The sequence below is a fragment of the Macrobrachium rosenbergii genome, chromosome 21 (genome assembly GCF_040412425.1).
Source record: "Macrobrachium rosenbergii isolate ZJJX-2024 chromosome 21, ASM4041242v1, whole genome shotgun sequence".
Lineage (NCBI taxonomy): Eukaryota > Metazoa > Arthropoda > Malacostraca > Decapoda > Palaemonidae > Macrobrachium > Macrobrachium rosenbergii.
In genome coordinates, this window is record NC_089761.1 from 50,560,464 (window position 1) to 50,584,450 (window position 23,987).

Sequence of the window (23,987 nt, forward strand, 5' to 3'; positions counted from 1 at the left end):
TATTTTCCAAGTCACCAAACCATCTGGAAACACTTTGGTCTTTCTTGTCTCCATTTCTGGTATTTTATATACTCGTACTTACACACACACATATATATATGTATGCATATATATATATTTTTTTCTTTTAACGTGCATTTTTCCCATTTTTGTATGGGGTAAGCACGATGCCTCCTTTTGAAGGACTTTTGATTTGGCTTTGGGGTAGACCTGTAGTCTCGATCGGCTGCCCTGCCTGACATCGCTTAGACCCCGGTAGCGTATGTTTCATGTATCATACCCGACCCAACGCCCTTTCTTCCCAGCAGCGAGAAGTTGTTGCGCGGGTAGGGCGAGAGTTCGAGACGTGTGAGATGTTTGTTATGTTTTTAGAAGGTGTTGTAGTGGCTTTGTTTTGTGTGTGTATTTAGTCTGTAACACCCATTTGCTTTTGAAGCAAACCTATCCGTTGATTACATATATAATCCCGGGATGTCTACACGGATAGCAAAGTGTCTGCCTCTCTGATCAGTCGGCTATAAATAATATATATATATATATATATATATATATATATATATATATATATATATATATATATATATATATATATATATATATATATATATATATATATATATATATATATATATATATATATATTATATATATATATATATATATATATATATATATATATATATATATATATATATATATATATATATATATATATATAAACTTTATGATTTCTTCACATTTTTTTAAACTCGTTCTGAAAATCCGGATTCGAGTTCGAATCCTGCTACGGATGTCAGAATTTCTTCATATTATGCCATTTAGATCTTGGGCTTTGTAGTGAGAGCTTCATCTAAAAGTATGTAGAAATCAAGAATTTATGAGGGCATTATGGGTATTACAATAACATATGTATTTGGTAAAAAGCCGATTCTATATAATATACATATACATACCTATATGTAAAGATATCTGACCAACCCGGCGCTGCCTGGGAAAACTCTAATGACAGTAGATCATTTACCTTAGAGAGAAAGTAACACGTGGTGTGTGGTTTTAATTAACATGTTTATTTAAATCAATGAAATCTAGACACAATTATTAATCACAGGAAAGAAAAAACATTGTCAGTTATAGTACACGTACCTTAACACAACAAAAGAATTTAAAGGAGATGCAGAAAAATTTTTCTAAGCGTGACTGCAATTCCGGTCATGCTACTTGCCCCGACACTGAGCGAGAAAGTGTATGAACCTACATTTCCGACACCCCACGTTTCATACCAATCCAAAATGTTATCCCATGGCTGGGTCTTTGACAGGACCTGCAATAAATAAGGTACCCCGGAGGGCGGGGGTACGGGTTTGAAACCTACGCGAAAACCTTTCTTGGGTCTACTGAGGGTTGCGTGCAAAATTTTGTCTAGGTCGGTCAAACGGTTCGGATTTCTATACAAGTTAGCAAGTTTAGTTACATTCACACACACACATACAGTATATGTGTGTGTGTATATATATATATATATATATATATATATATATATATATATATATATATATATATATATATATATATAAAATACACACACATTATATGTGTGTATGAAAGCTATCATGTACCATATGCCCCATAAACCGCTTCATTCATTGCAGTAAACACTGATATAAAAGAGAAGCTTGTTTCGGCAACACAGCACCAAGTGCAAAAGGTAGAATCTCACTAAAAGGACTCTTGTTTCTTATTAATATAATGTTATGTACTAATTGCAAGTCACTTCACGGTCAGAATCGAGAGTATGTAATTATATACGCAAAGTAAATTACAAAGAATTCTCGTATGTCTTTGCCCTTTAGCGGAACAAGTGCCACTTGGACTAATAGTTGATAGCTTTTATAATCATAAAGCTGAAGGGGAAGCCTGAAATATACATTGCGTGATTAGACTAGGAACATTTATTACAAGGGTGCGGTAACGTTCAGAGGGAGGAAAGAGTAATCGAATTCGTCTGATTAATAAAGGCATTGGTACGGTTAGTGTGTTCGCTTTTTGTTCTAACCGGTAGGAAATAACGTGCAGTGCGTGCGTTAGAACCGTAATGAAATCTAAATCGTATAGTTGCCCCAATAAGCAACAGAATTTAGAACAGTTTTCATTTTGTACAGCTGAATGATAATGAAATTTAAAATTGATCAGAATATATAACTCCATAAAATGCATTCGTGTAATACCAAACAATGATATTTATGACTACTATGCAAGAAATTATTCCAAATATTCATCGAACTACCCAGATAAATTTGTACAGAGAAATGGTCACTTTTGTGTTTTAAGTATTTTGGTAGAGAGGTAAATTTTTTTTGTATGTGTTAATAAAGAGGATCTTAAAATCCTTAGGAATTTTTTAGGTAAGGGTGAACATTTTATTTTTGGGAAATATAAAGAGTAAATTGACATAATAGAATGGAAGCCCAGCTGTTGGAGAGGCGATGTTGGAAGCATGATAAATTAGCCAGTTAAAGTCCTATTTGGGTGAAAAAATGGCGAGACTACGGGATTATACGTGATATATCGAGGTATTTTTCCCCTTATAGAGAAGACCCGGGCAGCGTATATTTCAGTCTGGTGAGATTCAGCTACAAAGAGGTGTCTCGGTTAAATCTCCATCTCTTACCCACGGACAAGAGATCGCGTAATCTGGAGGATTAAGCATCTTACGTTGCGTAGGAAAGCTATCAGAATTACAGTCAGGATTACAGTCCTCTCTCAGGATTATCGCGCGCCTTCAGGAAAAATAAATGATCTTTGATCACATTCTTTTCAGCTAATATCTCAAGCAAAAGATATTTAATCTCGTTCTGTAGATAACATGCAGTATTTCACGTGAAAGCTTCAATGGAAAAATTGACTTCACTGAAATTAAGAAGCAATACAGATAAATGAATGAGACAGTGATGGATATTAAATGATCTTTGATCACATTCTTTTCAGCTAATATCTCAAGCAAAAGATATTTAATCTCATTCTGTAGATACCATGCAGTATTTCACGCGAAAGCTTCAATGGAAAAATTGATTTCACTGAAATTAAGAAGCAATACAGATAAATGAATGAGACAGTGATGGATATGTTTGCTTGTATACAAATTATTTACATTTACACACACATTTTAAAAGATATAAAATCTAATACAGTATAGTGATGAATTGAACATTAAATACATGAGGGGAAAATGCAATCAGATTCAAAGTGTACAGTGATAGACAACATACTTAAGCTAACGGCTATTATCCATTTTAAATTCCCCATCGAGAAAGAGTTGTCTTGAGATCAGTTCTGACAAAGGGAACTCAAGTTTTGAAGGAAACAACACCAATATCTTGAAAAGAACCTGATCATACAGTATACCCTAACAATGTCAGTTGTAAAAGGATGTCTGTATTTTACCTAGAGCGAAAAGCAGATTTAGTGCCACTACTGGACTGAGAGTTACCGAGGAAGGGAACCCCGTGAACAGTGTTTGAAAGGCCTCATCTCTGCTTTGTTCTGAGAGATAGCCAACTTTTACTATGATTTTTTAAAAAGGGAGGTTTAGTAAATTCCTTGGCTATGAATAAGAATGATTTTAGACTGTTCGACTAAGTAGAGGTAATTTTTGTTGTTTGGTTTTTAAAATATTACTATTCTTTTGAGGAATCTGTAAGCCCTGTTTCGTGAGACCGTTTAGTAACGTTATGGTCATTCAGTTGGTAGTGACTATTGCCATTGGATGATCTTTGCGTGTCATTGACATACTTACTGATTAATTACCATTTTGATTTTCTCATAGTACTATTAAATATAAAAGGGTTCACTAAAGATTACTCGAATAAACGAAACATACTTTTCAAAACGAATGTGTGGACCACTTTGGTAGTCAGCGACGGTAGTGTTTGTAAATGTCACTTTGGATCTGCAAGGTACTTTGTTAATGCCATATGCCATCTGCAGAGCAATCTTAACATAAAACTCAGTCTCATAGCTCACCATCTCGTTAAATATACCTCTCACATCTTCTTAAGTTCTTATGTAAAAAAAAAAAATATGATAAACATAATGGGTTGACAAGGGGTTGACAATACTGTAAATCGGTGTGTAGAAGATTTACATCCCCCCTTCCCCGTAAACATTTATTTCCATTTGCGTCTTGTAAAGCTTTTCCTGCAGTTACTAGGTATATTGTGTTGTTTTTAAAAGTTACCGCGACTGTATTATTTATGCAAAAGTGGTGTATTATTGAGTATGTCAGCATTTGCCCAGTTTAATGCAAAATTTAAATTGAAATTGCATACGTACATAGTGGTAGCTTTAAATGAAAATAAAATTGTCTATCCTGATACTGATGATAAAAGTAGTTTGTAGGAAATATTTTATATTGGTAATAGCTTTGCATGCCATGATCTTACCTTACTATAAGGCAAGCCATTCGTGGTTCTCTTGTACTATTACAAAATATGATTAATTTGACAACGCGAATCTCTTTGCACAGACCTTGGGGGCTGTCACCTCCACAACCAGAGAACTTACTCGCCTGAAATCCAAAAAGCGATTGAGGGAGTCCAGTATATTGCTCAGCACATCAAGGACGCAGACAGAGATAATGAGGTGAGTTATCTTCACAAAACAGAATTTTTTTTTCCTTTTGTAATCATGTAGGTCTTTATTTTTGATGCGGTTCAGTAAATATTTTGTTGGCCAGCTTACATGTTTTTTCTCTCTGTGCTTTTGTTTAGTTTTTGATAAGCTATTCGTATACTTATATGTTTTGATATTATTCCGAATAGTTAGGGTAGTCGTCCTTGTGGAGAAATAATGTATTTTGTTATTAAATTTTCTGGAGAAATCATTTATTTTGTTATTAAATTTTCTTCAAAGGAAAAAAATCAATAGATATCATTATATTTATAAAGAGATGGCAGGTTATTAGAAGAAAATAGACCAGAATTTTCTAGGGAAAAGGTAAAAAAGGATATGATAAAGCTTTTTTTTTTTTTTTTTACTTTTGACTTACTCCTTATGAAAATTTGTCGATAGTTTCACTCTGACGTCTTTATGACCCCCGGCCTTCCGTCTATCATGTTCATTCTTTGAATCTCTCGTATAAGTGTATGCATAATTGCGGTTCACCTGTTCGTGTTTTGTATGTATGTAACGTAGAGCTGTTATTGTCATACAGTTGTGAGATGTTTGTGGCTTTGGTATTGCAGTGTCTGTGACTGAATGTGAACTTTCATTTTTAAAGTAGAGGTGCCAATAATAGATAAATACCTATGTGGTGTGCGTATGTTAGATTGGCTTGTGTTTGGGAAAGCGGTATGTTTGCACGTTTCCGTCCACTCATCATTCTGTTTCATGTGTTTTGCACAGCAAATTTGTGGATTCTTTGTGCTTTGTAGAACGTTCACGTATGGATATGAGAGCACTGATGTTTGTTTTGGGTTGGAGAGCTATATGAAAGATTGTTGTCGGTAGTGCAAGTTTCTGGTTACGTGTGATAATTCATGCTTCCTCTTTTTTTTTTTTTTATGACCGAAATACAGGAATGTTTCACACCATGCCTTTGAAAAACTATTAAATCTAATGACCTTCTTTTACTGTCATTGGACTTCATGTGCAAGTACCATATCATTTCTCTTCCGACACACTATTTTCCGGATTTCTAGCAAGTTCTTTTCTATTTTTCTTGTCTGTCTTTCAGATCCTCTGTTGTATTCTTGGAATCTGTTCTTCCTCAGCATGTGTGTAATTGTTTGGACCTCTGTATTTTAGTGTATCATCCTTTTCGTGCACAAAAGTTATGTCATAGCTTTATATTCATTCATCATTGAAGGGAAATATATAACATTCGTGTGTTGAATTGAATATATGAAAGAAATATTTAAATTGTACCGAAAGTTATTACAGTGTACATGATCGAATCAGTCGGTTTATGGCCACTATTTCCTGACGACACAAAATGTGAGAATTTTCCAACTCAAATTTATGAAGGCAAGGTAGTCATTATTTAGCAGACTTTCTTAAACATTAAATGTCGTCAATTCCAAATAAAACCTTGAAACGATTGTACTACGAATATCAGTGTATTAGTGGCCTGTACAAAGAACATTTTCAAATGAGAATGTATTTGATTTTTCCCAGAATCCCCCAAACAGTTTCGTAGATTTTACTTTTAGTATTAGATTTTTCCATAGTTCAAAAAAAATATTTTTTATGAGTAAATTTTTTTTCCCGAGAGGCATCAAAATCAAGGAGCCTAAATAATGTGTTGCCACCGTTCACCTGAGGGTCTGAATACATTAATTTGTTAATATACCTGAATATTTTCACAATAAAATAGAATATCCATTGAAAGTTACTGCAACCATTCATATCACAATGTAATCACTGGATTGCAGATTTTCCAGATTTTTTAAAAATAAAATGGTAGATAATAAAAATATGTTTGAGTTTTAAAGCTCAGAGTATTTTGATATTGCTGTTTAAAAGCCACTGTTACACAGGAGGCTATAGGCGCATGACATTAGTAGGCTCTTTGCCAAATGGATCTATTTTCTTTGCTATTAGTTGCTTGAGAATATAACTGTTTAAATTTCATTTAGAATTTGCATATAGTATTTTTTGGTCTGGTATCATTTTAAATAATACAAATCCTTTATTCTCCGTAATTAGTCTTTTAAAATGGATGTTGTGCATGTGCAGCAGTAATGGGATACGTTCAGGAGAGAAGTGTTAATGAGTCATTACGGCAGTATATAAAATGAAAATATGTTACAAGTTAGTTTCTGCTGTCAGAACAAGAAGCCAAAAATATATATAGTAACACTGAAAGGAAATGGAATCTGAATTGGTATGTGTGAGAAAACCAGTTGAACAAAACGTGGGAAAAAATTTGGTTTTAATTCTACATTTTTTTATTGCATTTTAAAATGGTAATGTTTTAAGTTTGTTTCTAGATTCTTACGGAAGGAAGTCTTGCCCTGCATAATGAGAAAAGAATGAATGAATTTTGTTTACTCTGTCCGTTGCTGTCTTGATGGTTTGCTGGACCCTGATTTCATAATTTTCGTTACAGAATATTATGAAATTCAGTCCCCAAAAGGAATTTATTGTTCTTTCAAAATATTCATAAAAATATTTATTGGACCAGCTCTATTTACTTCTGTTAGATTTTAGCAGTAATTAAAAGTTTTCTTTTTGTATTATTATTAGTATACCTAATTTTTAGTGAGGGATTAAGAAACGCTGATTCTGATCTACTCTATCTTTTAATACCTATCACTTTTTGAAAAATTTGTCTTAGATATATTTTTCTGTTACTCCTTCAAACATTGAATTGAAATAGTGAACAAGATTTGAAAGTTTGCTTTTTATTCTTGATCAAGATGATCATTCCTCCCATATTTCTTACCCTTGTACAAGGATTGGAATTTCTGGTGGAGTTTCTCCATTATTTTGAAATGGCCTTTCTTTGCATATACATAGACTGGGTTGCATCACATAAGAATGATAGAATTTTGTTGAATCAGCCAGATATAACAAACGGTAACGTTGTTTGCCAGGCTTCTTTTTTTTATGTCCTGAGATATTGGTATCAGCACTACTCTTCAGCTTAATTTGGGATACCATTGTTAGAGTATTGGTTTTTTTTGCATGAAAAGACAAAATTGCTCAAAATGACGGGTTTTTTTCTCATCAATATTTTCACCATCATTGGGAAATTTTGATTGACTATTTTCCATATGCTTTCATTTTCGCTGAAAACTTTTCCTGTTATTCTTGGTTTATGAGTTCATAAGTTGTTTGTAGAGTAACAGTGTTTTTGTTAAGGTGCCTTGATGTCAGTTCCCGAGATCTTTCTTTAAGGATTAGGATACTGGCAAGAAATAATGTATCATAAGGTTATTATTAATGCTTATCACCTTTTCTGTTTTTAAAGTTTCCCATTACCTCCTTTTGGTCCTTTGTGAATTCTGTTCTATGGAAACTTTTCTTGTCACGCCATTGACCGTTTGGTGGCTTTGTATACTGATGTTTATAGTGAGTAATATTTAAGTCAGTGAAGGTAATCAGGCCAAAGCTTATTTGACTGACTTAAATGCTATTTTAACCTTCCCACACTGAGTATAGAGAGGTCGTCGTGACTTCTAGCGAGCAGTTTGAGACGACAATATAATTATGTTAAAAACTAGCCAGACGAGCCAATGGTTCATTAACCAGTCGAACAGAACAGGGTTCGCTACCTTCACTTGTAAGTCTCCCTCAAGTTCCAATTATTTTGGTGAAAATTTTTTCATGAGTTTGTCATCAGTAATACTTACAAGTGAAATATGTGAATATAACTTATGAAAACAATCCATATGACAAGTGAAAAAAAATGTTAACATACATTTTCATGCGTCAAAACTTTTTATTATAATAACATTTTCTGAGGCAAATCATGATGACAGAAAGCGACTGCTCAAGATAAATAATAAGAGAAGCTATAAAAAAAACGAAAAAATAGTTAAGAAACATCTAGAACCTCAATTACACAGTATTAATAACCTGAATCACAGCCCTGTGTTAGTTGTGGCTCAATGGCCATGCTCACAAACATTCAAGTATTAAAAGGATATTTTTTAATCCTTCCTGTGAGACGAATTGTTAACTGGAGATTGTTAAGGTATTTTATAGATATCACTCCACCTCTTCCATTATTTTTCCATTACTTTTATAAGTTATTTTTTTCTGATGCTAGAATCTAATGCTTTGCGATGTCCACATGCTTTTGCATGAGGACAGTCATGTTTCATCGACTGCCTAGATTGTGACTTTATGAACTGGTGATATTTTTTCAAGGGATTATGAACTGGTGACTTTTTCAAGGTACCCTAATGTAACGTCTGCAAAGCACATGCGTTTTGCAGAAAGCTAAGAGCTGGTTAAGATAATTTTCTGTTTATCAGAAGGGAAATACTTCGTGTTAATATTTTGTCGAAATTCTTGGTGACCAAACCGTTAAATAAAAATGATGAATATTAGTTGATGCTTTGTACCAGTAGACTCAAAGTGGCTTTTTGTTTTGACTAGTTGAAATTGCTAATAACCAATTTCTGCTTATAATTTCAACACGCACACATATTTTTAGGACAAACGCTGTATATAAAATGAAAAAACAAATACAATACGTTAGGAATACCGAACATTCTTAAGGCTTCTGAAAATGCAAGTCTTATCTAGTTGCTTGATAAAGTTATTTAGCTACAGTGAAGTCATTATTTGTGTGCTAGCTTCGGTACTTCTCGCATACAAATATGGAATATCTTTAAATCTCGCAGAATTACATCAAATATCGAATACTGTACTCTGAAGAGAAAAAGGTGAAAACGCTGTAGAGGGTTTAGAAATATTTTTTCCTCGAAAATTATAGTTCTTTTAAGATTCTGCTGAAACTGTTGAGTAAAATGGTGTAATGTAACCAATTCCAGTTGTTAAGAACGGAAAGTCTGTTGTGAGAGAAATTGTTTTCGACAAAAATAATTATCAGAACTTAGAAGAGTTGCAAATGTATATAATAACCATTTCAAGTTTAGGGGGATTTTAAGTAAGGTTATCTTAAAAATATATATCAAATATATGAGGATTAGAGATAAAAAAATAATATGCTTGTGGATAAAATGAATTAGTTGCCAAAAGCTATATAAACGAAGCAGCTACAGAAAATAGCGTTTTGATATGGTCTGTTTTATATATTCATTTTGATTTTGATATTGGCACATCCTCGATAAGACGAATTATGAAGAAAATGAGGTACATGCCCGTATATAGGTTAACGTGCTTGTTACTTATGTCTTTTTATTATAATACAGGGCATGCTGTGGATGTCAAGAAAATATTTACTAATATACAAATATTTTTTGCTACTGTATGGAAGTTTGACGCACAGAAAAGATTTTTGCCCAGCATGGCATGGGAAATAAATAAATGCTGCCTAGCTCGCTTTTTAGTTATTGTGGAAATTTAAAAAATCTACTGATATTTAGGAATGCAAGTAAAAAATACAACTTTCAAACGTCAACAAAGTCATTGTTACAAGACCATATTCGATAAACTAAAGGTAGATGTGTATTTATATTTGGCTAATTACATATAAAGGTAGGTCCCAGGTCTTGTTTGCTTGGTGTAACTATATATATAATTATATATAAAAGCGTAAGATATTGTAATTATACTGTATACGCATATATATATATGAACACGCATATCCACCTACATATATGCCATCAAATCACACAATTTTGTTTCTTTTTATTTAGCTAAGACGTGTTTGAGCAAAAATTGTTTTGCATGTCCTTGTGCCGTTTCAGGTAAAAATTTTTTTTATATAGATACTAATTTGCAATTAGTTTTTTGTAACTGAAAATATTTTTTTAGCAGTCTGTAGCTGATTACTCTTCCTCTGGACAGGGTACATTGTGCTTTTTCTCGAGAGTATTATTTTTTTTTATTTTTTTTTTTTTAGAAAGGCAGTAAGCAATCGGGTTTTCAAAATGCATTTGTTGTTAACTGTTAAAGCGTGATTCGTGATTCATTACAAAATGGTCAAAATAACTGTCTGCATGCCTGTGTGTCTGTTCCACTAATGATTTATTTATAAAGTAATGCATTAAATCCACAGAATTTTAAGTATTTGTCTACTTATATTTTTAATGCTCAAGTAATAAAGATAATATTGGACAAATGTTAAGTGATTCAGTATTGTGTTTATGTGAATGCAGAAAGAAATCGCTTCTGTGAAAGTAATTGCCGTGCTCAAGTTAGCACAAATGTTAAAATATAAATTACTTGTCTGTTATGATAAAATCCAGTTCCTGAATGCAATGAAAGGTCATATCTATTGTCTACAATCTCTCGCTGATGCTCTGCGGTCATTGTGGATTGATAGATATGCCAAATGTTTAAGCTTACAAGTCAGTAAAAATGTTCGAGATTTATTTGTGTTCAATTTTATTTGTTTCTCCAAGTATCATTTTCTGCATTTCATTTTTATTTATTTTTTCCCTTTGCAGGAATGCGAAGATTGGAAATTTATAGCGACGGTCCTTGACCGACTTTTCCTGTATGTGTTTCTGCTTCTAAATATCTTTGGCTTGGTGATCTTTTTCCGAGCTCCGTCCCTCTATGACCAAAGACCCTCAATAGACAATGAGCTTTCTGAAATAACCTTAGTCAGCACCAGGCGATATGAGTAGGCTTCTCTCGCGTAGGGGCTGTCCCAAATGCGGTGGTGGAGGTGGTAGTGAAGGTGTTGGTGTTGGTGTTAATATTGGTGTTGGTGATTTGATGGTGGTGATGATGTTGGGGCGTGCCGCGAGAGCGAGAGAAAGCTAGCGAGTCGCCATGTTGGTTTTCCAGTAAGTTGGGATTTTTCCATTATTCTTCCTTGAGACGCCGCCGTTCTGAGCCTAGATTCCGGGACCCTCACACACCCCAAAGGGTCAGAATCTGCTTCGGTCATGATGATGGTGCTGGAGGGAACACAACTGCACTGCAAACACAAAACAATCAAGAAATATCAAAGATCGAAATATGTAGGACCTCCTCTGGGCTCAAAATTGGCTGTGTGATCTCCGTTCATTAAAATATCCTTTATTCGATTTTGTTTGTTTTTTAATTTGTCTTTTCTTTGAGATCTAGTCCCTCTTATTCTGATTAACATTCGCTTCTTGGCGCACTCTGGCTGTGCTTTGTAACTAAAATGAAAACTGAACAGTCCATTGTGATTCTAAAACCAGACTAAATCGACCGACCTTAAACACATCTAAAAGGGAATGATTTTTGCCGTTTGTCTCTAAACTGACTTTGTCTGTCTCTAGAAATTTGCCTTGCCTTTCCCTCTTTAGAGTAGCAACTTGCATGTTGTGTATTTGTCGCTGTGTTTTGCAGGGTAGATATTTGTCTTTGTTTTAGTGTTTTTACTGCGCTCCACTTCAGTCTTCCTTAAGGTACAAAAGTAGAATGAAGTAAACCGTGGTATTTTGAAACTAACCAAAGCACATAAGATGAATCTCAGATGAAACTCTACCTTTAGCGCGTAGAGTCACAAAAATTTTGTGAATGATAGTGACTAAAATTTAATACTGACTTTTCAGTTGTTCATCAATGGAGATGTTTTTCATTACCATCTTTTTGCCAAAATACTGGTAATAGGGTGGTTAGTAATTGTTTTCGTTATCCTGAAAAGGAAATGTAGAGAAAATGTTTTCTGTAAGAAATATTAGGCAATATGTATTTGGTTTTTCGTTTTACCAGGAGATCCAATCGATAAAACACAGTAACTTAGGACCAATAAGCGGACCTACAACAGTATGGTCCGTGATTGATTCAGGTTAATATGGGCCAGGTAAGATTCACTTTTCTCATCCTTTCGGTTTCCATTCTACATGTGCCCAGTGCACGATTGGTGGAAGAATGTGTCCACGAAGCTCAAGCATAAGTGGTAAGTATGAAATTACCAACGTTTTCTTTTCAACTTGGGCTTAAAGTGTTGTGGCTGTAATACACTCATTGAAGGAAAATGAAGCACTTAGCAGCAAATCTTCATGTTTTCTGCAACTGCTTTTTATTTAAAGATTGGTTCTCGATCTTTTATTAAGTGAGAAAGTATTTAAACCATGTTTTAAATAATCTAAGTAATAAAACTTGATGGTTTTAAATCACCAGTACTTACGACGAGGCTGATGTCGATAATAACAAAGACTTAAGCGATCTTCTTATTGAAGGAGCATCAACTGAAATCTGCATTGTCTGCATTTTAGTGGTAACTCGTAGAGTTATGTAAAAAAAAAAAGAGAAGATTTATCGAAGTCTGGTACTCAAATAGTTAAATATAAATGTGCATATCAAGAGCACCGCTAACATTGCAAGACACTCATAAAACAGTGCCACTCTCATTCTGATTTCTCTGTCGGTTTGTGACAGAGTTCATTCTGAACTATCCATACACTACACTACATTGATCAGCTGGCAGCAAAAACATGCTTATGCCAGCCAAATATACAGATGTAGATGCCACCACATTGGAAGCTAAATTCACCGTGACGCAGATTTATCCTCAGATTTTTAAAAGGTGTTGCATGATTACTGCAGTATTGGCTACTGGCTGTCTGGTTGCATAGTAGGCGCTCAGCTTAGATGATTTAATGTATATGTTGATGGTGAATGTTGTAGTCCACTTATGATATTAAATAGTAATTCATATACCATAAGAATTTCGGCATATCTTCATAAAACTGTGTAAAGTATTGGTGGAAATTAATATAAAGCATGAACGTAAGTTTTATTTATGACTGTGACAAGATTTAAATATTGTATAGGTTTCTGAAAGCTCAATGAACAACATTTGTGCAAAGATAATAATTTGTTTCTTTAAATTGAAAATAATCTAAGTTCTCCAAGATAAAAGTTCATACTAAAATATATGAAAATAATTTTGAGAATATACTTTAAATATAGTAGTAAATAGTTAAAATAAATTAATTAAACACCTCTCGCATATATAAATACATTACCTGAACATATCTGCAAGTTTTCTGGTACGCAGAAAGTCCATAGTGAGAAAATAAACCATCTGGGGATGGGAAAAATAAAAAATCATTACTCTAGGTCAGATCATTGTCTAGTCTGGCAAATCTAAATAATATCGTGTCTTTGAATTTTCCTGTTTGGGACACTATTTTCGTTGTTCTGGAAATATGAAATAATTATGATCAGTCGCACTTTTATGAAGGATTTACTGAATCGATATAACAGACCGTTTCCATAAAGTATATGTACAGAAACATGTGTATATATATATATATATATATATATATATATATATATATATATATATATATATATATATGTATATATATATATATATATATATACATGTATATATATACACATGTATATATATTATATATATGAATATATATAAATTTACTACAATCTTGGTGAAAATAATCTGTGTTACCTGGATTGTGGTCACCATGGTGGTATGCCACCTAAATGGCTGATGAGCCTTTTTCAGGCTAACGGCAGTTAAACCTTTCTACTGTTTAGGATAACGAAAAAAGAGAAATTGGGATTTGCAGGCCTATACCCTGAGTTCATTTCGTAAATATTTAGATAAAAACGAAGATATTAATTCTCAGTTCCTTGAATGTAACTGGATGTGGTACAGAAGAAAAAACGTATAGTTGTTGATGTGTTGCAGGAGAGAAAGTTAGATGTTTGGCAGTTGGTGAGACAACAAGTAAAATGGTGGGATGTTGAGAAGTGAAGACAAAGAGTCATTGTGTCTCAGGTGGCTAAGAGATGCAGAGCTATGGAACGGGTAGAACTTGTCGAATCTGGAAGACCTTTTTGGGCAGGTGCAAGGGAACAAATACATGTTTAAGTCTGAGGATTATATGGACTGGAGAAAAGTGCAGTGGTAAGCATCTAGGGTCTAAAAAGAAAAAGTAGTGAGCGTGGGAATCTGATCTATGCATGGCTGGGTTTGGAGAACGGTAACCTAATTATTACTTGATGTAAGTGCAAGGTTGGTTACAGAGAGAGAGAGAGAGAGAGAGAGAGAGAGAGGTAGCATAGAAGGAGTTCCTTGAGTGAATGAGGATGGAGTGTGTTATGGAAATGTTTAGAAAGATGCTTGATTTGAAATGCTACATATGGAATATATATATATATATATATATATATATATATATATATATATATATATATATATGTTACATATCAACATGCGTAATCGGTCATTACGCGTAATGACTGAAATTTCAGTCATCACGCGTAATGCATTTTAGGGTACATTTGATCCCCCAGGAGCTAGTACTAAACACGGCGAAACAGTGAGTCACCTACACTGTTTCGCCGGGTTTAGTACTAGTTCCTGGGGGTCAAATGTATTTCGCCGTGTTTAGTACTAGCTCCTGGGGATCAAATGTCCCTAAGTGCATTACATGATGACTGAAATTTCAGTCATTACGCGTAATGACTGATTCTGCGTGTTGACTGTAACATATATATATATATATATATATATATATATATATATATATATATATATATATATATATATATATATATATGTGTGTGTGTGTGTGTGTGTGTGTGTGTGTGTGTGTATGTATGTATGTATGTGTGTATGTATGTAAATATAGTAGTTACAATGCCCTCTTAATTTCTCTAATTCTTCACACATTTTGGATATACTTATCACTACAAAGCCTCAGATCCAAATGACCAGGGCAGTAACGTGACCTCGTCCTGATACTCTGGATGCGGTTTCGAATCCTGCTATGGACGTCAGAATTTCTTCATAGTCTTCCATTTTGATCTGAGGCTTTGTAGTGACAAGTGTATCCAAACACTGTGAGGGATTAGGGAAGTTATGAGGGCATTGGGGCTATTAGATTTGCATATATACCTGGTTAAAAGGGACACATATATATACATACATACATACATTTACATATCTTGTTTATTTATGCAAGCAGCTTTCACCTTTGTGCACCTGTTAAGAGACTTTGACTGTTTGGTGAATTGAATACTTATTGAATGAAAAAAGTCATCCTAGAAGGAAGCTGGATAATGAAGTGTAAGCCTTTCTGATACAGTGCAAGGTGTAAAAGTCAACAAATGGCTGTGTACCCAAACTGCCGATGTATATTGAATATTATTGTTATGAAAACAGGTACAGCGCTAATCCTTTTGGTATTGAATGTGTGAGATTGGGTGCAGCAAGGAGAGAGCAAGAGTTAAAGGAAAAGGGAAAGAGTATGCTGGACATAGAAGGACCCATTAATCATGGCAGAAGAGCAGAGCTCAAAGGAAGGAGTGGTTCTTGTCATGAGAAGTTGTCTGTGATTCATATTTGTCAGCAAGGTAATGAAGGCAATGTGTTGAGAGAAAACTTGATTTTGCTGGGTGATCTAAATGTAACAGTACACGAAAAGGACAAAGATGGTATTATGCATAGTTTAAGTTTCTAGCTGGAATGAGTTTAGTAGATTATGTGATAATGAAGGTTGATGTAATGATATAAAAAGAAGTAGTTGCTGTTGTTTAATTGTCACTTTATGAAGGTAGTTTGAACAGACTGGGTTCAAGATTTTGCCATAAATGGTGTTAAGCTATGTGCTTTAGTTAAGAAGGGAGTAAATATGGTAAAGAGGGACAAAGGAATGAAGCATAGGCTATCAAAGATAGGGTCATTTGAACAGGACACAGGGACAAAGAAAGGAGTAATGCAAGGTGGTGATGGGAAAGTTGAACTGAGTATCATGGACAAAACAGGAGAGTGCCTGAACTGCGTATACAAGGGTAAGGGAGAATGTTATGGAGTAAAATACGTTAAAGGTGAAATGTTTGGGTAGAATAAGTGAGATACTTTCTGAAGAGAATACTTGAGCAAATAGATGCTGTTCAAAAGAGCCTGCAGTCTTTTGTTTTATTTTAAACAACTATTGCAAGTGTGTGAGTAGCTGTGAACGTGACCACTGATGATGTAAAGGTAGTTATAAAAAGCTGAAGATTGGAAAGGAACCTGGAATTGGGGGAACTGATGACTAAGATCCTGTAATTGAGAGGCTAACTGAGGTAAATCAAATTATGGGGAAGGTTTGATAAGAGTGGTTATGTGGAATAACTGTCCTTCTCTACTAGGTAAGAGACAAGAGAGGTGTAAGTACTTTAATGCTATAACTCTTTCTATATAACAAAGTTGAGGAAGAATGTGAGACATGTTATAGAAGAGAAATGTATGTGGCTTGCAATTTTGTTTATCAAAATGAAGCTACATGATGAAAATCTTCATGAAGAGTAATTGGTTTGGTGTAAAAATAAGTTTCAAACAAGAATGGGTCATTAAATTTTGTTTAATTTTTATGGATGGGGTAATGAAAGAAATAAAAATGTGAACAGTAGCAAGAATAAGAGTATGATGGAAAGTGGGTGCTGGGGATCAATGCTAGGGATGAAGAGTGGGAGCTCTGAACTTGTTTGTATATCAGTGTAAATGTTACAGTTGATGGCACGATGAACAACACAGGGGGATAACCAAACAGTAGAGGCAAAGAGTATTCTGAAAAGTTGTGAAGCAGAAAAAGACCATCTGGTAAATATTAAAGTTGGAATACATACACAAAAAAAATGAGACAGTATTAAAGGAAAGTAAGTGTGCTAGTATGTTGGGAAAAACAAATGGTAGAGGCTTTTGAGATGAATAGACATGCAATTACAAATGGAAAGAGGATTAGAAAAGTTAAAAATGTAGGTGTATAATGCTGCAGTAATGCAAAGTGGTTGTGGGTTAAAGAATAGATCGGTATCTTTTGAGGTGGTTTGCTCATATGCAGGGAGAGCAGGAGACTTGGGTAGTGATAACAGTCTGTGATGAATAAGTTTTGGGTTAAGGAGAGAGAAGTGTCATAAAGAAATGTTAACATGAAACTTTGGCATCTGTACAAGAAAGAAGTGAAGGACATAGTATAAAAAGTAGGGTTGACCATCTGCTGTTGAACGTTATTTTGTATTTGTGAATAGCTGTAGGATTCATCTTTGATTCTGAGTTAGATAATTAAAGCAGCAATGATTGCTCCTTAATTTTTAGTATGAAGGATTGGCACAATTTCGAAGTTTGTGAGTGTCTTGTATAAAATGTGTTCTAGTTTAGGGTACTATAGACATTTTAATATGTTGTTTATCCGTGGGAAAAGTGTTTGCATGTGAACTCATGGCACTGTGCAAATGAAGAAGGTGAAATACCAGCTTGTATATTTTCCACCCCTAATGTGAAAGATATGTATAAACACAGCTTCTACACATCTGGCGTTATTAATAAAGTTAAATTTAGCATTACTACTCTTTTCACGAGTGGAAAGAAATTTCCTAATATATTTCTGTGGACGCTGGTGAAGCTAGAGCTTCAAAAAATAATCCTGGAAGACAAAATGTGATCAATCGAATAATAATGATGACATGAAGCATTTGAAAATTATTTCGCTCGAGCAGGATTCATGTTCATTCTGAATATTTCTTCTTGAATTTATTTAAATTGAACTTTCTGTTGTGTACCTTAATCATCGTTTCCTCTCGAAGAAATAGATGGTGGAAGGGCAGACTGCTCTGTTTATCCTCAAACAGGCTTCTGAGAATTACCCTGTGATTGGAGATTTCCTTCCTCCTGGAAGTTTCCTACATTTTTCTTTTACGCTCGCCAGCCTCATTTCAGATGTGTGAGTTTGATTCTTTCTAAGAGCCGATGAAGTTCGTCGACCCGATGAGAAAAGTGGGTTTGATTTTTACTTGGGAACAGATGGCGGAACTTCGAAATTAAGAAGTGCAGTGGGAGAATGCTTAAAATCCATTTATTTTGCCTTTATAATTAGAGATATTATGGCAAATGAGTGTTTCGGAAACCTGTCAAGAAAGGTTAAACATTTATTTTAACCTATCTTTTCACTCGCAAGGTAAATTTTGAGTGACAACAAAACAAGGTAGAAAAGAAGACTGCAGATTTCGGTAATGAAGACGACGATGCAGTTCAGCACTTTACTTCTATTTACAGTCTTTCTTCGTATTTACCATGCGTTAAATGTGCCTCGCTGTCGAACTTCTCAGTTTCAGAGGTCCTTTATTCCTCACACCACTGGACTGTGGAACAATCTCCCTGAGGATGTTGTGCCGCTGGAACCTGAAAAGTTCAAGGGAAGATACAACTCATTACTACCCTAAAACATTTCTTATATTTTAATAACTTACTTACATTTTTATATATTTTTTTTTTATTAATTTGTGAATTTATGGTTCTTTTCTAATAATTGATCTCTTTTTTTTTTTTTTATTTCCTATTACCTTCTGTTACTTCTTTCAAATGAACAGCATATTCTTTGGAAGCTTGAATTTCAAGTCAGTGGCTCTTGTGGGGTCGTTCCATATGAATAGGATTCATCTTCGGAGTAATAATACTAACAGTGCTGGAGAGACTGGTGTGACAGTATGCAGTTCGAGTGGTTCTAAGAGACAGTGCCTTAAGTAAGACAAAGTAAAGTTGCATCACATTAGATTTTATAGAGAATAAATAAGTGTAATCTTGATGGGATTGAACCCTGTAATAGGGAACACAAAACTTAGAGCTTCTCTGAAACCCTGGCATACTGCGTTTATGACTGTATGCGAGTTCCGTGAACAATTATGGGAATACTTCCAAGAGAGTTTGAATATTGCATTTAAAAGTACCAGTGCAACTGCTCCCAAGAATGTTTATGTCGACCATTATTAACAAATCAACATGGGATGTGAGTGAATAGTTTTATTTTGGTAGACTTTATGGGATTAAACTTCTCTTTTTTCTTGTTGGATGTGTATTTAAACAAGGAAAGCTGTTAGAGACTTGTTGGCTAACTTCAAAGTTTTTCCTAATACGAATCAGTATACTGTGTTCGCCAGCCCATAAATGAACTGTTCAAGACTGTTCCCAACGTACCACCATTAAACGTAGTTTTCTTTTGTAAATTTGTCAGTACTGTGTCTTTGGTATTGTCCCGTTTTATGGCACAATGACTAAGGATTGTAGCATTTTCCTGGTTACTAGTCACATCTTGTCAGTATTTCCTGTAGATGGCTAAAATTATCATTCTTAGCATATCCATTCATGTAAGTTAGAAGGAACGCCACAGATCTCTGTTGACATTAGTCCAGGAACTCAAATTCCAGAAAAGCTTTCACTGTGGCTTTATATCCCAGAGAATAAGGAATAATACAAACAACTTTACATGAACCAGTCCGAGTTTGAGTTATAAACGCGAACAAAACTGAAGTCACTTACAGGCTCAGAAGACCAGGCTTCCTCTCGTTCATGTAATATTTTTAACAATGGCAGTTGGTATGTTTGGTTATTTATGGTGGATTGTTACCATTTGTCAGCATCGTTTGCAGATTGCCGGAGAAAAGTCCTTACCGTGCCGGGGTTTGCAACTTTCTGATTAACTGCCTGTGGACTGTATATCTTTATAGCAGGTATCTTGTGACGGTCAAAGAGGAACACTTGCTTCATCTCTGCTACTGACAAAAAATGCCACTGACCTGGTCATCTGTACAAACATTTTAGCCATAAACAGAAAAGTCATTTTAGAAATTTGTTTGACACGTCAGATGTGACAATTCCAAATTTAAGCTGATTACTGTGTATTTCTTTTTATTGGTAATGCTGAAAAATCATTTTTCATCTGCATGAATGTTCAAAACTGAGCTTTTTGAGTGGAAAGTAAACTGGATAGTAAACTGCAGCTTTTTTTTTGAAAGGGCTGAAAGATTCTGTTTATTTTAAAAAGGGCCACAAACCTGTAATTAGAGCAAGAAAGTTTGGAAACTGAACAAACCCCCCAACAAGTCTGAGAAATCCACCTCCATGAAAGTCTATTGCTTAAAAGTTACATTTCTATGTATGCTAAAATCTAGTCAGTCACAAGACCTAATTTTGGTTTATTTTTCGTTTGTATTCACCCTTAAATTTATGTGAAATCTTGTTAGCAAACTAACTAACAAGAGAACGAACAAAAGGGTTCAGGGACTGCAAATCTGGCTCAAGGCTGAATAACCAAACATCCCTTGATGACCCTTCTCTAGATCCAGGGCTCTCCCAAAATCAAATCTATTTTTTTTCCTGCCAGCCATGAGACCGACAAATGCTAAGTGTTTTGCAAAAACTGAAACAGCTCTCTCTTAACTTGTGGCCAACGGACACAAGTAGACAGTGAAAGTGAACCAAGAACATAAACTCTCTGCTGGAGGTTACAAACAAACCAAACAGAAACAAAACCACCCTGTTGAAGGAAAAATATAAGCCTTTTTTTGCATCTTTTTGTATGCTTTATTGAAAATCTGGCTCAACAAATCCTTTCTGATAACACTTTCAGGTATATCGAGGTACGTGGCAGTGAATTGTACCAGGAAAGTAGCAAAAGAGTCAAACCGTTCCTCAGAAGTGGCAAAAATATTAGGTTGTTCCTCGATAGTGAAAAAAAAGTCAAATTATCCCTCAAAAGTGTCGAAGTCAAATTTCACCTTAGACGTGGCTTTCTTAGTTCATTGCAGTCTGTATTTCATACCAACACTTTAACCAAGTCATTAAAAAAAAAATACTTATTTCTGAACACCAGGAACAAGAGCACTTGTATTTACGGTTCTTTAATCTCTACTAAAAAGCAAGGAGTATGTTGATTGGTCTTCCCTTTTTTGCAGTGGAGTTATGAGTTATCAGTCCTGTACAGATCTTAAAAAGAGTGACTGTATGACCATTCCCTTCAAGTCTTTCACTTCCATTTCCAGAAGGCTTTGGGTTTTATGGAATCTGGTTTATATGCTGGGTGTAGGATAGGCTCAAACTGATGAAAACTGTGGCCAACTGTTTAGAAAGTGTCGTCCCTCTCAGTGCTGCTGATGGCCCTTAGCCAGGTTGTGAGCATTGATAATTCATTCTTTTCCAAGTAATTTTTCCTGCCTGGGTTTGAACTTATCACAAGGTTGTGGTAAATTCTTATACAAATATTTTGTTAGGTTCATGTTATGTAGTTTAAACGCAACTTCCTTATTTTCAATATTCTGTGCCTGTAGATCAGATTTTGTAAGCAAATATTTAAATGAAAGTAGATTTTAACGTTTGATTTCTTTCAGAGGAGTACTAAGTTTACATTTGTTTTTCGTTTTGAGTAGTTTTTAATGATGATTTACTTAATGTTCACATTTCATTCTCACTTGCTACTAGGCATAGTTCACATTCAACTTTTATAATTCTGTGTTGCTGTGTAGTTTGTTGCAGTATCTCTTTATCAGTTATTAATATGTGCAGTACTTGTGTTCAAACTGGGTTTTGTTTTTTACTTGTTACCATAATGCACTGGTTATCTTCGTGCATTTCTTTCGTAGGTAGAAGAGTATTCTTTTGTAATAACTACACCTTTTTTTCACAGACATGACCCTTTTAAATATTGTCTTTAGAAATCAAACTGTCACTGCCTTCATTTAAAACTAGTAGTCCAAAATATATTGCACTGTATCTTACTGCAACAAATATTACTACTTTGAAAACTACTTTCATTACTTCTTTTTATCAGTTTCTGACCAAACTTCTAGTGTTATGTACTTGGTAATTCTACAATTTCCTTTTCCTCCAAATCCCATGTATAAGACAGGGAACTTCAAATATGTAATCTTGTAAGATTATGAATTGATATGGTTGCTGTGGAGAGTAACTCAACATAGCATTGATGAACCGCAACGTTGGTGTTTACTTTAATAGTGTGGGACAGAGAATTATAACATTCTTTTCAATTCTGTGTACAGTTAAATAAGCTTGTCAGTTTTATTATATGAATTCGCCAGTAAATTTTCACAGTGTTATAGTATAAAAATAATGGAAAGTGCATTATGAATGTTATTTCCATTATTCAAAATCATAGTTACAATAAAAATTAGATTTGTAACATCTCACAGGCCGGAACGCTCTGTTCATTTCTGGAAAAACAGAATACTCAAAACCTAGATTGCTTCTAGGAGAACAGAGAAATTTAAAAACCTGTAATTGCTGACAGACCTACTAATAATAAAGTAGAATGACAATCATAATATATACCACGTGTTTCTTATGAATATAAAGCTTTCCAGCATTCTGGATTGAGTCAGTAACACAAAAAATCGAAACAGTCCATTCACGTGCCAAAAACCAGGAACCATTGTGCTGTTATCGTTTAGGATGTAATGAAATTAAACATTTTCTTATCTCAAAATCTGTTTGTTAAAAGAGCTCTCGAGTTTTGGGGGAAAGTTTGAGAAAAGTGATGAGAGCCGTTGGGACTCATCAACTATGTTGAGTATTGATGGTGAGTAAATTTGTCACATTTTTTCTTCAACCTCTTGGCGTCCTCCCCAAGGAATGCTTGGTGTTGTGGTTAACCTTTTTTGCACCTTACCATAACCTAGAAGTACCTGGACATAACCCGGAAGTACCACAAAAGACTTTGGACTTCTGTAGAAGACAGTGTATGTGAAGACGAATTGTGTTGCTGGTGTATTGAAGAACATTAAATATTGCACTCTGGTAAATTAACAAAATATTGTTTGTTGTAACAAGACAACGGGACTGAAACTTAGTACAGAGTTTTAAGGAACAGAACACAGAACAACAATACAAATATAGTCAACACACAAATACATTAATTTGAATTGCCTGATCAAATTTACTTCAGTATGACTAATATTATTTACAAATCTGACATTATCTTTCACCAGGACTAAACACTTTCAAACCACAAGATATGACAGAAGACGTTTAATTTTTTTCCTCTCACATTTAAATGCAGACTGAGTATTGTGACAGCAGAATATGATAGCATTTATTTACAACAACCAGAAGGCACGCTTGGCTGAGCTTTAAATGTGTTCGTGTCACTTCTAATACAGTAAACACACCTTTTGATCTCCTTTTTTCAAAGGGAATGGAAAGCCTATGACATATTCCAGTAAAGGATATTGAGATTTATGTATGTTTAATCAACATCAAAGCCCCCAAAACACAAAAGGCAGATTCCCTTCAATGCCAGGGGGTCAAATTTGTAACATGATCAACCATTTTAAACCTTGCGCAATACAGGGATCACTTTCCATGGGTTTCTTTCTATCATATGTTATTCGGCCATCCCCAGTCTTCTGGGCCGTGAATAGGGCATCAAAACATTTCAAAGTGGAAGGTTAGAATGAGATGATCGCGTTACACTCAAGGAGGAAATCCTTTCCTCTAACAACATGAGTTTTTTCTTGTTAAATATAATTTTTCTTTTTTATTTTCTTTTTTTCTATTGCATTTGGAAATGTATTCCCCATATTACTTTCTGTGGATGGAAATTCGCTTGTTGGTTAGAGATTGGAAATAC

General features: G+C 34.5%; 1 protein-coding gene across 3 annotated transcripts in view; it reads left to right on the top strand.

Moving 5' to 3' along the window:
• Positions 1 to 23,987, top strand: part of nAChRbeta2 (nicotinic acetylcholine receptor beta2) — a 653,562-nt gene that overhangs the window by 622,047 nt on the left and 7,528 nt on the right. For 2 of the 3 annotated variants that reach the window (XM_067123826.1, XM_067123827.1), the window contains exon 11: positions 4,523 to 4,638. In XM_067123826.1, coding sequence (XP_066979927.1) covers positions 4,523 to 4,638 — 116 coding nt within the window. Of the gene's footprint in view, positions 1 to 4,522; positions 4,639 to 11,081; positions 11,427 to 23,987 lie in introns of all 3 variants that reach the window. The other variant, XR_010856576.1, reaches the window with a different exon arrangement.